The sequence below is a fragment of the Boleophthalmus pectinirostris genome, unplaced genomic scaffold (assembly GCF_026225935.1).
Source record: "Boleophthalmus pectinirostris isolate CB_2022bp ecotype Guang Dong unplaced genomic scaffold, ASM2622593v1 HiC_scaffold_4, whole genome shotgun sequence".
NCBI classification, from domain to species: domain Eukaryota; kingdom Metazoa; phylum Chordata; class Actinopteri; order Gobiiformes; family Gobiidae; genus Boleophthalmus; species Boleophthalmus pectinirostris.
Window position 1 is genome coordinate 15,169,085 of NW_026571353.1, and position 15,178 is coordinate 15,184,262.

Sequence of the window (15,178 nt, forward strand, 5' to 3'; positions counted from 1 at the left end):
GTGATGCAGGATTAGGCTACATTTTCTCTCACCCTCACAGTTGGCAGCAGACAGCGAATCCCTGATTGGCAGCCCTCTGCTGATGCCCCCCTCCATGACGTCATAGGGCCGTTTGAGACCAGGGACTTCAGCTGCACCTCTGCTCTCATCTTTAGGTGGCTGAGAAGGTGGGCCTGCAAAAAATGGATAACAGCTTGTCACAATTTTAACTTTGCAAGTGATGTTTTTTATTTATTTTATTGCAGAGAAAGATTCTAACTGGTAACGAATAGTTATGAAATGGAAATCCCTCGTCAATAACAAAACATACAATTTTCCATATTAGTTTAAATATCTGTGCAACTGAAGCCTTCCAAAGCAGATGTACTCACGATCATAAGTGAGAATGTGCCCACTGATGCCCTCGTACAGCACATGGCCCTTGGACAGTGCCTCGTCCCGCTCCCTCTCTGCGCGGTTGGCACTGTCCTCTGTGATTAGACGAGTGATGGTTCCTTTATACAGCACATCAGCTGGAGTGCCCTGTGAAGAAGAGGTAGGGTCAAAGCCTTTAAGTATAACAACATAAATTTTACTGTACCATTATTGTATAATCACACATTTCAGCCTTTACTTACAATAAGTACAATTTGCAACCAATTTAATTCTGTGCCAAAAGCAAAGTGCAGTAAATAAGGTGATTTATTTCCAGCTTGGTAGAAGATACACGTGTTATTGCAGTATGCATATCATCAGTGAGTAGGCTTAGTGCACCAAGAGTAAAGGGTTAAATAAGGAGGAACAGATGTGGTACAGTGTGTACCTGTTGCCATAGTGATGAGGATCGATATGAGCTGGGGTTATGTCAGAAAGAAATAGGACACCACTGCTCTGACCTAACTGGGACTTTGAAGAATTCACATCCACACAACATTCTCTGTAATGTTTGTAATGTATCAAACAGTAAAGCTGTGAGGTATACTGCTGTCCATCACAGGGGGAATGTATAAAATAAATATAACATCCAGTAAAGCATTCCAGGTTTAATGGTACATTTAATGGATAACATTTTAGCACATTTTTTTTTTCTATTCTATTACACTGTATAATGCACACATATAGACAGGCTTATTAAATGGTCAGTCTGCTGGAAAAGCAGGTTGTTTGGAAAAGCATCAACACAATCTTGACATTTAAATCAAATGGAAATAGTAAACAGTCAAAAGTCAGTAGTAAGTGAAATCAGTAATAAAACCACATTTTACCTTAGTAATGGAGCCTCCTCTATAGGAAATTGGTTCTGGATGCATTCTAGTCCCAGGGATGCCCTTTGTAATACTACCCCCCTGCACAGCTGCATGGGAAGCTACACACAATGATAAATGACATCACTGATCTGGACTGAATTTGCATGCATAATAATAATAAAAGAAGGTTTTTAGTTTAAGTTTAGCTCACATACATTTACATACATCACATACACATATCCCCAAGTTTAAATATAAGGATCTGTAAGCATGAAATCCCTCACCTCGTGTACTGTCATGGGACGCCCCCTGGGAAGTCTCAGCCTGGGATGAGGAGCTCCGCGGGGACAGCTGCTCCTGCTTCACAACTGGATAGGCCCCTGAGGTAAGAGCGAGAGAGGAATCCATTTGAAGTCAAGTAATCCTTTGTATTTGGAAAATACCAAAATGGTTAAAAAATTCACTCACCAGTTTTCCTTGGATCAACCCAAGACATCTGTGAAGAAGTTGCTTTACTGTGATCCAAATTGTGAGCTGGACTGTGAAGTTGTACTGGTGTGCCCTGAATAAATCAAGAAAGTCAAATGTAAATAAGATAATTTGTTTGTTTTGTATACATTAGCTAAAGTGCCTGTTTATTCACCTCAGTTATTGAACCTCCTGGTTTGCTGGATGAAATAAGAGGTGGCGGCTCTGGCATTGACATAGGTCTTACTGTTGCTAACCTGCTGCTTTCTTGGGGCAAACCAAGTGCAGCGTGGCCTGACTGCTGAAATGCTGAAAGACAAGAGATGCCCAAAGTCAGAAGGTCTATCCAGAAATCAAAATATATGACTGATTGAAAAAAACATAACATGCTCACAGTTGTAGTGGAGCAGGTGTTGGTCATGGCTGATCTTGGCCATGTCGCGAGGGGACACTGGGTATGGGGACAATACAGGACGACCTAAAGAGGAAGTCCTAGGGTCATCGGGGCCAAGTGCCTGTTTCTTAGCTTCACTGTGAGGGGAATAAGGTCTGGACTTCTCTGCAAAAGAAAAAAAAAATAACCACAATCAGATCAATGGAGAACTCGACTACTGCTATGTGTACTCAAGTTCAATTCTACCTGTTACACAGAAAATACAAAAAAAAAATCTAATTTAAAAAATCTAAATCTAAACTTGTGTGTGTAGGGAATTTATTTCAGTGGAGAAAATACCAGACAGATTAGATCAGAAATCAAATAATCTCTCAGAATGTCTGTTGACAAAATGAAAAGGCAGAAAATGCACATAAGCAGAGAGCAAATTCTCAACAGAAATAAATGGCTTACATGGACTAAGCTGAAAGTCCTAAAAGCGCTTTTACATATTCACATTCCAGTGGCTCAAAGTGAACTATTTTCCCTTCTGGGTCAATAGCAATACCAGATCATTCATCAGCCTGACTCTCCAGGAGTGTCCCAGAAACACCTGAATACTTAACACTAAACACCATTCAAGGTTAAAGTAAAGTGGATCATAAGGTACTAAATATACCTTTTTACACAAAAAAGCATTATGGTCAGTTTTCGAACTTTCATGCTGCTGAAGCAAACAATGGTGCCATACACAGAACTACCACCATATTGGAAAGTGAAAGTAAGTTGTTGATTACTGTTTACTCTTTGAACACACAGATCCTTCAAATCCCATTGAGAAGATAATATTGTAGCTGCAATGAGTAATAGTTTGAAACAATTTAAAGCTTTTATAAATTATGAATTTATTATTGAACCTGTTTTCTGTTAAATAGTAACACAAATGTTGGCCATTGAAGGAGATTAGTTACATTTACATTAACAGCCGTAAGCCATTTCTGCTATATAATTCTATCCTGGCCATAGTGCATTGATCTCAAATGAACTCTGCACAGTCTGACAAGCCCTTATAGAGTGGAGAGAGAGTATTCCTACCATCCTTGTCGCAGCTGGTGGGGCTGCGAGGACGGACGCGAGGGCTGCTGTCACGCTCAGCCTGTGGGGGGTATGGCTGCCCTTTTCCTGGGGTGCTTAGGGCCTGCTGCTGGGCTTTGACCTCCTGAGAGGACTCCCCGTGAGCCCTGGTGATCTGTCGCTGTAACAGTTCATAGGCGTGCGGGGGGAGAGCCGCCTTGCCTGCACCACTGCGTTGATTACCTTGTACTGAAGCCTCTGGCATCTACAAACAGTACAAAAAACAAGAGTATTGTATACAGTGTAGACAGAGCCACAAGCACAGCTCTGTCCAGCATTTGACATATGGTTAGCCACAAGCAGTGTCTGATCACAGTGATAGCCAAAACAGCTCCTGTTTCGAAGTAATCATCCTTACAGCATGCTATCTCATTACTTTACCACAAAAAAAATTAAGGTTATCCTACTCCATATGAGGGCATTTTAGAAACAATCTGTCTGTGCTGGTTATATACCCAGTCAACAGTGTTCGATTTACAAAGCATCATTAGAAAATTCTAACTCAGGTGTCAAGACTTACAATGGGTGGGATAGCAGCAGCTCTCTGTTTCAGCTGCTTCAGGTCCATTGGTTTCTGTATTGGTGACGATATGACCCCATCGTGGGAATAGTTGAGTAAGCTTGGCCTTGGTGACGTTATTCTGTAAAGATTATAAAGAGTTTAGCATACACATCTACATTTATAATTAAGATAACAATGGCAAATATAAATAATTCTACACAACATATTACATAGTCATGGCTATATTTGTAATACATCGGCAGGTAGAGCAGCCAGAAGTGCACTCAATTAACAGGTGCACTATATTTTCTGATGAAAGGTTTGCTACCTGTTTGGTTGCTGGGAGATATTATGTTTTACCTAGAATGTTCCACAGTATGGCATTTACCTATCTCCATAGTGACAAGCAGGCAGGCAGGCAAAGAGCTAGGGTACAGATCAGATATGTGGAGAGGCAACACCGCACACTAATGCATTTAAGTAAGGCATTTTATAAGCAATAAAAGCATATATGCAATATTACTGCATACATCCATGGATACAGTTAAAGCCATACAGTGAAATATTTCAAACAAAGCAATAACATCTCCACAGAGACAAGGTGGTAGAAACCCAACAAGAAAAGTTGAATCTTTATTAATATAATCTTTAATATAAAATAACAGTGGAAAAAGAAGTCATCAGTATTATATCTTTTGCATTAGTCATAACACTAATATGCCGTATTTGTCAGCTGCAGTATGTGCTGTTAACTACTAATGTACTATTAGAAATCAATATATTGAAATTAATTACAAGCTACCTTTGCCAAATACAGTGATATAATGATTTAAGGCACAATAATAATAAATACATGTGGGGATAAGGTGTAAACAGCCCCAGAGGGTGGAAAGAGTGCTACATGGCTTGCACATCTGTCACAAGAACAGTATCACAGCTACACTCAGATACACACTCACTGCCTTTGTTTGCTTTGGCAGAGAGGGCAGCTTTCCCTCAGCTCTGCCAGTACACGCAGTCTGCTGTCATGGAAAAAATTGAACAAATACCATGCAAACAAGACTAATCGCTCCTCCCACACACTTTAACACCCATTTGTGTGCCCTCATTTAACAGACACATACAGCCTGAGCATGTAAAAAAGACAGACGACATCATATCATATAAAACAAATACAATTTCAGTTTGAAAAGCATCTCGTAGAGTACAAATGTCTTGGCAAATAGTGCTTCACTGCTATAGTCTGTAGCTAGGCAACAAAAACACTTCAAAATCCTCCTTCAGCTGTGGTAGACCTGGCAAATATTACAGAATAAGCCACTATGAAACCACAAGACCTTTGACACAGTAATAACCATCTGATGTATAAATGTGGTGAACAATAACTAGACGAATTCATTTACAGCTCCACCTTATGTGACCCGGGCTTTAACAAATAATCAACTTCAGTTATTACTTTCTCTGTCCAATTGCAGGTTTGAGCCAAAGATAAAAATATAATAAAACTAATTCTTTGTACAATTTTAATGCCATATATATAGAAAAAAATGTAAGCTAGCAAAAATGTTTAATATACTTTAGGGAGTTCCTTTTGAAAATACAAAATGAGTATGTTTGTGTTTACTAGGGAAAGAAAAGGGTTAAATGTGGCACAGATACATATACCCAACTGTGCTATATACAAACAGAATGTTGTTTATTGATATTTAGCATAAAATAGAAGAACATTTGTTTTTGCTCTTCTGAGACATGCCCAGGGCAATATCAATATCAATCTTGTGACCCATTGATATATGTATAAAATTGTGAAAATGGTGAGAAAATCATTGCCTCTCACGTATATACCATGACAATAGTTGTCAGGAACTTCTGGGGAAGGTGAACCAAAAAGAGCAACTAAAACAGAGAGAACATTGAAAATTTTCTCAAAATCTGCAACTTTACTACCTGACAAAGAAATATCTAGGAAACAATGCCCTTTTCGTGGAGGGTGAGGAAGAAAGTGTATATTTGTGCCATCAAATAAGGAATTTATTAAAGCATGTTATTGTTTAAAGACCTTACCTGGACTTCTCATTGCTGTCAGTCTCCTCAACTTCATCAGCACTGCATGTGGCACTAGAGTCACTGTCTCTGTGAGAGCCTGCTTTGGCGCTATGGTCCTTCTTAGAGCTCTTTGTGGAGGGCTTGCCTTCCTCAGTCTCTGTGGTGGGGGGTTTTTTGTCCTGTGTGTCACTGACTGCTGCTAGAGGCTCCTTACTGCCTTCTCCAGTCTCAGTTTTTATCTCCAGTTTAACAGAAGTATCAGCATCCTCTTTAACTACAGGCTTCTCATCCTCTGTCTGAGCGGAGTCTGACCCGGCCCCATCCTTGTCCCCAGTGTTGGCGCTGGGCTTTGACTTGCTTGCACCCTCTTCCTTTGCCTTGCTGTCCTCTGATGAATGTGGGGAAGGCAAACTTTCTGTGTCAGAGCTATTGTTAGCTCCACCTGCAAAAAATGCATTAAGATAAGCCACAAAGAAAAATGCTACTTAAAAACAAAGTATCTTTATATCTCCATGTCTTTAGCTATCCACTTTCCCTGTTGGTTTGTGTTAAAGCGTATTCTCCACAGTGCCACTCTTCCTAATCAGGTTTCACTGTACAACAAAAACGAACACAAAACCAATTGTGATGATGGATGGCATCCCCTGGGGCTTTAACGCCCTTTGTCAAGGTAAAGACAACACACTACAGACTAGCAACAGATGTATATTCAGGACATTCAGGATACAGCCTCAACAATGAACAAATGGAGGAGCATTACACACAGTGTCTATGACATCGCCAGCGCAACAGTTCAATTATTTTGGGTTTTTAAGTATTATGTTTTTAAGTATTAAGTAAAATGTGACACTTAACACAAATGTCATACCTTCTCCATCCTCAGGGGCCTCTTCTTCATTGCCACTGCCCCCTGAACCCTCCATCTCCTCCTCTTCAGCTGCAAACTGGGCATTGGCTTCCTCACTCTGTGAAGTCTTACCCCTACGGCGAGCCTTCCGCTCCTTTTCCTGAAACAGAACAATTAAATTAAATGCTAGTGAATGCTCTCTAGTAGCAGTCAAGAATCATGTTTTAGATTATGGATCTTACAGATTTCATTTTATGCTGCTGCAGAATCTCATCCAATTTCTGCCTTTTCTTGTAATTGAAGTAGAAGTTCTTGCATTGTGACACAGTTTTGGATCCCACCATTTTGGCGATGGCAGACCAGTTCCTACCATATTGGAGAAGCCCTGAAATTAAAAGATGGAACAATAAATTCTGCTTTTAAAACAGCCCACCAATGTCACTGCACTGCTCTAAAGCACATTTTGCTTAAGCTAAACACACAAAGAAAGGTTCAATAGTAAGCACATCTTTGCCTGTGGCTGTCAGTCAGTGCAGTGACATCAGTGGCTCTTTCTAAGGTCATTCAGTGTCATATTTGGATTGACTTTGATGTGACCCAGTTCCAAGAAGCTGTGGTCCTGTACCCAACCGAGCACATGACTGTGGCTTACACAAGAGTCTGCATACACCCGCTGGGCCTGAGCTGTGATAGATCAACCTGTCACCGCGTTGTGTATGTGTGCGCTAAAACAAGACATGTAGAGGGCACTCAGTGTGTATGTGCAAGTGCAAGTGCACTCCGGTGTTTCCCCCTGGAGTCTGCTGTTAGCTAAAAGCAGCTCATTAACAGTGTGTGCTGTAAGAGGCTTAGCTTACACCACCCACTTGTTTCCTGTGCCAGCCTGACAGGCCCTGGCAGCAGGACAGCCTTTCACATGGAGTGTATGTGTAGTGGTTATTAACAGGCAACCAGCCAACACTTCCAGGGACAACCTTGGACATGGGTTCAGAGGTCCGCGCACCTCATCACTTCATAGAGGGAGTACGGCAGCAAAGCAATAGACAAGAAATCCTGTTTATGGCTGAATCTCGCCTCTAGCTTGCTAATTGGAATAAGTTTACACAAACAAACCTAAAACAATTATTAAAAATGTGATTACATGTTTTACTAATATTTGAAACTTGGCTCTTTGAATTAGAATCAAGTGTATCCATCAGTAAACCTGAATTTGTAATTATATTTAAAAGTGTGTTCTATAGCAAGTATTCTTCTAGTCAGAGCTGCTGTATTCAAATAGTAGTGGACTCACATATAACTGAAGTGGAAGTGCCAATTTCAGCAAATGTTCATTCCTGCCAGTGAAAGCTTTACAAGGAAAGCTTATAATAAAATAAAATAAAATAAAATATGTTAACATAGTCCCTGCTAAAACAGAAAGCATTCATGACCTACTACCTACTATTACCTACTAATCAAATGGACAGAGGAGGTAGTCACCCCTAACCCAATCACACATGTGTACAAGTACAACATACCCAAGAGCCCATGTAGAGACATAACACACATTCTATCAACAAGCACTGAGCTGCACCCACTGAACCTATTACACACTGCATTCATTTACCACAGCCAAAGGTTACATTGTTATGACCTCTAACTATGCCCAGTTTGTTCCACTGTAAGCGAGTACATGCAGCATAATCCAAAGCAGCTCTAGTTTCCTCAGTTGTCCAAGAAACACACATGGGACAATTATCCAATCAGAAGCAACATTACTGAAGCAGGTGCTTCCTTTCAGCCAATAGGAAACATGCTCTGTAGTAGCTCCTCCCAGAGTAAGTCCAATAAACACCTTGTGCAGCTAGAACGTGGTTGTTCCTGTTTGTCACATGCCTGTCAGTCCAGCCGTCGTCTCTGGCCTGTTTCTGGACTTGACTATCAGACAGGCTGATCTCTGGAGGCCCAGTCGGGACGCTCTTCAGGGCTGGGCCTTCCGATCCGCTCTGAGCTCTTCCTGCCAGCTGGCCTGATACTTGAGCTGGTGTCAGGTTGACATGCTCCAAAGCAGCACATGCTCCTGGCCTCTCCCCTCCCCGTCTCGCTCTCCAAACTCTTGTGTTTAGTCAGGGTTGCTCTCTTCTTCTGTACCGTCTTTCCCCAATGGCGCTTGTCTGGGAAGACTTCCACAGGAAAGTGGAACTGTGGGGCGGCGCTCTGTGCTCAGCCTTGCTCTACCCTCATCTGATCTCTCCTATCTCTCCTTTTCCCTTCTCCCTCCCTCACTCGCTCGCTCAGCCGCTCTGTCCCTCCCCCAGCTTTACTCTGCCAACAGCACGCACACACTCTACACACTCTAACCAGTGCACACACAAACCCTACGCATGAGTGAGTAGACGCTCTGGTCTCTTGTTAATACTCCAGCACACAGACGCAAACAGTGTCTCAGGCAGTCCAAGAGTAAACACAGGAGGGATACAGATCACAAAAGCTCTCAGCCACACAGACAATGGAGAGGATATAGAAGTGACGACTAAGCATAGTGCAAACCAGCAGACGAGGGACAGCGCTGATGTTGATACCATGAGAAAGCAGAAAGCTCTCACATTTTTCCTGACTGACCTGGTTTTCATCTTGAATGTGACCTCTCCCAAGTCCATAACAACACTGTGTGGGCAGCCAGAGTAAGTGGGGAAAGTTGCTTGCCAAATCTTCCATAGTGCCTGCCAAACTGGGCCATAGCCATATCCCACCCAAAAGAAGCTAACAGAGGAGTGAGTGATAGACCAAAACTAGAAGAAAGGAGGGGAGAAAAATCTGGCATTGTCTACCTGCTGCTTTTTAAAATGAGTTCTTCTAGGAAGCTGAACAGGAGCCATTATCAAGCTGCCTGGATGCACTCTAGCAAAGTCTGACAGATTAAGGCACATATACATAAATGCCAACCAGGTAAACAAAAGTAAACAGAGTCCTCTTATACACAGGCTAAGTGACAAAGCAGAGCTTTGTTCAGATGGCACTCAATAATGAAATCAAACCACTGCTTCCTTAACACTTCTCCACATGCATACAATTGTACAACAACTCACCAAAAGTAACAGATAAACCCATGTCCTGTCAATCATCATATCATCTTCACACTGTTTCCCTTATGACCTTTAGTATATTGCTTGAGATCATTTTATTACTTATTTCTATTTCTATTTTTTTATTGTCTTTACTTGTACATATTAATATAATTATGCCTTTATTTAACACCAGTCTCTTGCTTTATTTGCTGCTTATTTAGAATGTATTATTACCCCTTATATGTTTTCTCTTTGTTATTATAATATATTGTGATGTGTGAGCTACTGTGTCCAAGTAATCTCTCTTGCAGATCAATGAAGTTCGTATAAGTCTAAGTCTAAGACCATTCATAAAACTGTAATTAAGAAAAAAATAAATAAAAATGCATGCAAGAGTTGTAGTTTTAAGCACCATGTCAAACTCATTCACTGCCCTGACAACATGGGGGTGGAGATTGTTTAGAAGGGAAATCCCTTTTGGCAGATTTGGGTGTAGTAGTTAAAAGTGATGAAATATGGCAAAAGCAGCTCCCTTGTTGCAGCCATTTGTACTGTAACCAGGGCTGTGTGTTAGAGGTTACATAAGCCCTTTATAGAAGCCCTGCTCCCACCAAGCTGCCAGGCTAATCCTCTGGGATGGAGTGCCCCACTAATCCCACTGCAGGAGAATGGAATTGAAGACATTAACCAGGATTACGACACAGGACCATGTTTGAGTTAGGCCACTGCCACTTATCACAAAATAACCCCCTAACACACAAATTGCACGAGACACTCAAGTGACATAACATAATAGCTAATAGTATAACTTATTTAATAATATTCAAGTAACCATGTAAACAGTGTGCAAAGACGACAAAAACTAATATTGTTGCACCATATAGAAATTATAATGACACAGCTGGCTTGTATTACAATTAGGGATGGGACAATAAACAATAATATTGTGACAAAAAGGGTAGGCAATAATGGTTTGTGGGATATTTTATATGATCATGATAATCACCAACAAAAATAATCACCATTTTATCACCAGAATGTGCTGAAAAAAGCTATTTATCCTTGATGTTTTCTTGTAAATCACTCTTTATTTTCACTCATAACAAAGAACAATTCTGTAACAGTTGTTTAAATAGGAACTTATTCATAATATCAAAAGTATAATGCCTCATCTGCATTCATATAACATTTTTAAACTGTCAGCAACTTGTGTAATAATTATTGTGATATAATCATTATTCTCATTACTTTAACCATGATAATTTTGACACTAAATTTGAAGACTGCACCATGCCTAATCACTAGAGGTGTAAGAAAAAAACTGACTGATCGTGATATATTGTGATACTGTATTGTACAATTCTCAAATTGATTCAAAACGCATCCGAAACGATTTTTTGAATGATATATTTCACAAAAATTCATTAGTTATATTAGTTAGTTACATTCACTGTTCTCGTGATTAAAAAAATAATAATACACTGTATTTCATACTATATTGTTCTCCTGAAGGTGTAGTTAACTATATTATTAGAAGTAATTATTGATAAATTGCAATATATCATCCATTGTTGTCGTATCGGGATATATCGAACCGTGACATGCACATCATGATATGTATTATATCGTCAGACTCAAGGCACAACCCAAATAATTACAATGAGTCAAGAGTTGATCAAAGCAAAATTACATCCTGTTAGTGTCATTTAGTCTGAACAAAGGGTACAGGAGGGGAATCCCTTTTGACAAAGTGTGGAACAAAAAAACAGTGAGGGAAAGAAAGTCACTGAGTGAAGTGGACACTTGTGCTCTGCTTGTGGCAAATGCTGCAGCAATGAAACGTGAGTAGAAATCTGTGTAATCTTCAGTGAGACAATAAACAGATGGAGTTAATGACTGATGAAGAGGCAGACTTTACAACAGGCTTGATAAAGAGAAAGGCTGCCTTGACCCAGAGCGAATGGGAACTGCTCCAAAGAACAACAGACCAAGTTCAGGCTGATTGACACATACATGTAACTGCTGCATGTCTTCCCTTATAGAAATGCTCTTATTCCAAACTACCCTACAGTTTCAGTTTGGTTTATCTATAGTTTGATTATTAGTAACCACTGCAATGCACCAATGTTAATTTAAAATGAGCATACTTGCATTGTCTTACCTTTTTTAGCAGTCTCCATTTCTTCTTCAGTCCATCGTGAGCTCTCATTCATTTCCAGATTGGCTAAACAAAAGGAAATCACTCAGTTTGAAAATATAAAGGGTGGGGCCGAGGTTAAAAAGTCAGTTCAGAAGTGACTGACAAATGTGATACTAACATTTGATACAGCAACACTAACATTTTAGAACTCATACAATAACAGTTTCTTCATGAAAAAATGTAGTTAAAACTGATACTGGTCATATCTTTTGTGTAAGTATCAATATATCTGACCACTTTTACCACCGGGGAATGTTTGTTTTACACAGAAGAAGCAGGAAATCCGAGAAGAGGAGTCTGTTAATTATTATAGACATAACAACTGGCCTGTTTCCTCACTTGGGCCATAAGCCAGACCCTGCCCCTGTCTGCCAATCTACAACTAATGCGTGTGTGTCCTCTATCGGGACCATGAAGGGCAAAGAGGGACGCGCCTGTCAGATAAGAGGCCTTTAGATTAGGTCACCAGGGATTTCAGTGACAGAGCACAGCAGCAGAACAACTCTAGCTTATTCATAAAACTGCTGAAACAGGTGAAAAGAGCTGATTGCCTGCAGCATAGAATCAATGTACATGTCTGACCTACCTGCAATGATACTATGACCTACATGGACGAGTAATGGTAGAATGTATTGTCTACATAAACCATTGCATTTAGGTAACAGATATCAAAATTAAGTATGTTACTAAGATTCATTTGACTAAAAAAAAAAAAACAAAAAGAAAAGAAATCAGAATTTTCAAGTAAAAATTGTCCCTTTAACCAAAAACAAAAACAAGACACAATGCTGCACTCTTGTGGTGTGAGCCTACCATAATTAATTGTGCTGGGGTTAGGTTAAAATTTTTTGATTATATTACAACATTATTAACAATTACAACCACTGGGGTTGAAATAGTACAGCTTTGGCATTTTGTTTTGTTTGTTTGCCATGGCTGCACAGTTACTGGTACACAGAAAATGTAAACATTTGTCAAGGGTAAACATAACAGAAAAATAACACTCAATGCAGAGAGTCTTGCTAAATATGTTTTAAAAAGACATTTTCCTAGAGATGCATGTTTTGTGTGGTGTTGTTTGTAAAAATGCTTTTAAAACCTATAGCATAGACTGACCAAGTTCATTGTTGACAGGTGGTGCAGATGTTTCCTCCACTTCACTGGTCATGGAGCGGGTAATGCGGCCCGTACGGCGGCCCTGGCTGTTGGCTGTACGTCGACCCTTAAAAGCCACTGTGGGCTCCTTGTCCTCTGCATCCTCTCCAGACGTGTCATCCCTGCACATGTACACAATCAAAGTGATTAAAAGAGAATCACAGGAGCAAAGCACTCAATGGTCAACTCAAGAAGTATATCTAAGAACAAACTAGTGAATGTATAGTAACTTTTCTTTACTCTAATTTATTGAATGTCAATAGAACAGCATGCCAGGAGATGGCCACTACAGTTGAACCCACCACTCCCCCATTCATCTTGTTACAGCTTCATTAATCTTGTTGAGGGAAGCTCTGGTGGCACACTAAATATAGGCAAGCCAGGCCAGCTGTGCCAGGGATGACAGGGCAATGGACCAGGAGTCCTCAACCACAACATCTTTTAAACCTTGTGTTCTGCTTTGACTCATGTTGTCAACTACTGCCCATAGTCATATTTGTTACATTTATGACAGCACACCTGACAAATATTTAAAAGATGCTTTTTTCATTTGGTTGCAAATTACACTTACAGTAGAGATTTCTCTAGAGAAATGGGGCATCAAAAAACTTGAAGGAATTAACAAAGGAAATGTAAAGACAAGACATAAACTTCTTCAAACTCAGCAACTCTCAACTCCATGAGAAGTAGGAGAACACTGTTGCATGCAGCTGTACTCCGTGTATAAACTATATAGACCATACTTGGTTTTCCAGGTTTGCATGCAGTTTTTAGATCTTTCAGAAGGAAAATTGGTTTTCTTGACATGCATGTAAATGTAGACAGCATTACTCCTCTTAGTAAACTCGCTATAGTCGTATTAAGATAGCCTCACAATCACTTGGCTCACATATTTTAATCCTGTTTTACAGACTCTAAACTTACTTCATTCCATCATCCTTGTCCTCTGCTTCATTCTTGTCCTCCTCCCTTGCAGCTTCTTTTTCCTCCTGGTTGTTACGGTTCACTTGTTGCTGCTGTTGTTGTTGCTGTCCATGCTGCAAAAGGAAAGACATGCACTCTATTACAAAGATAATTGCAGGTAATAGGATACGTGCAACTGACAACCAGTCCTCGGCTTTGACCTGTATACTTCAACACACTTGAATGGACAGATAATTGACTGTGATAAATTATTCGGGCATTTATTGTACAATGGGGCAAGAACAGCGGTCAGGTGAAAACAATGGAGACACTGCCTCCAGAGCAAGCTTCAGTGGGATGATCAAATTAGTCAGAGTATGTTCATTTAAATAGATTCTTCTGTAGCCAGATCAACTGTAAATGCTTTTTTAACATTCTATGCATTAGCATAATAAAAAAAAAAATTGGCAAACCTTCAGTGATAAGGTACTTCGTGCGTGTATTTTGATGACTCACTAGTTTTTGCAGACAGCTTCAACTACTTGGCTGCCTTCCCATCAAGATAAATGTGGATTGCAATAGCTTTGCTCATTCCAATATAAGCTTAAAATACCAATTAACCTTTTTTGATTCAAAAACATTTCAATAGCACGTCTGTTTTTGCTGTGTAACTTTTGCTCTTCATGGTCGGACAACCACTTCCTTACCAATTTCCTGTCTGTCTGGGCTTTTGAGGTTAGAGTTCAGAGTGGCAAAGACACAGTCTGGCCAAAAACATTAAGCAGCACTTCCTAATGAAGTGATGAAATCCTATTTAAATGATTATAATGATTAGATCATGCCAAGAAGGCTAAAACACATATTGTCTATTAAGCATCAACAAAATGAGTTTTACTAAATTAACTGCCGTGCAAAGAGCAAAACTAATCCCTTCATTATCATTTAACAATGAAACGCTTATTTTACTAATAGTAGTATTTTATTGCTAAATATTTCTTAATGAAAAGCATATGGTTTTTGACAGCTAAATGTATAAGGATCATACCTGGCTTCTTCCCCGGCGTCTGAAGTTTCGCCGTACAATGTTTTTGTAGTTTTCATTCTTTTTGGTAAGATAGTAAAAAAGTACACACTCTGCCACAGTCTGAAAAACAAAACAGAATATATCCAAAATGGACAGGAAAAAAAAATACAAGCATTTCATAAATTAGAAAATACCTTTCTCTCAAGAAATGATGCAATCAAGCCAAAGTTTTTGGGGTGCTGAATGAATCTGT

The 15,178-nt window shown here is 39.8% G+C and overlaps 1 protein-coding gene across 1 annotated transcript in view; it reads right to left on the reverse strand.

Annotated features, from left to right (window-relative positions):
* The window catches only part of ncor2 (nuclear receptor corepressor 2), a 66,814-nt gene that overhangs the window by 8,741 nt on the left and 42,895 nt on the right, over positions 1–15,178 (reverse strand). The window contains exons 13-29 of the mRNA XM_055161279.1: positions 15,120–15,174; positions 14,947–15,045; positions 13,923–14,035; positions 12,960–13,120; positions 11,805–11,867; positions 6,839–6,981; positions 6,618–6,756; positions 5,768–6,191; positions 3,722–3,842; positions 3,163–3,406; positions 2,089–2,253; positions 1,870–2,003; positions 1,695–1,788; positions 1,511–1,606; positions 1,245–1,345; positions 372–522; positions 33–173 (exon numbers count right to left, since the gene is read on the reverse strand). Coding sequence (XP_055017254.1) covers positions 33–173; positions 372–522; positions 1,245–1,345; positions 1,511–1,606; positions 1,695–1,788; positions 1,870–2,003; positions 2,089–2,253; positions 3,163–3,406; positions 3,722–3,842; positions 5,768–6,191; positions 6,618–6,756; positions 6,839–6,981; positions 11,805–11,867; positions 12,960–13,120; positions 13,923–14,035; positions 14,947–15,045; positions 15,120–15,174 — 2,444 coding nt within the window. The remainder of the gene's footprint in view (positions 1–32; positions 174–371; positions 523–1,244; positions 1,346–1,510; positions 1,607–1,694; positions 1,789–1,869; positions 2,004–2,088; positions 2,254–3,162; positions 3,407–3,721; positions 3,843–5,767; positions 6,192–6,617; positions 6,757–6,838; positions 6,982–11,804; positions 11,868–12,959; positions 13,121–13,922; positions 14,036–14,946; positions 15,046–15,119; positions 15,175–15,178) is intronic.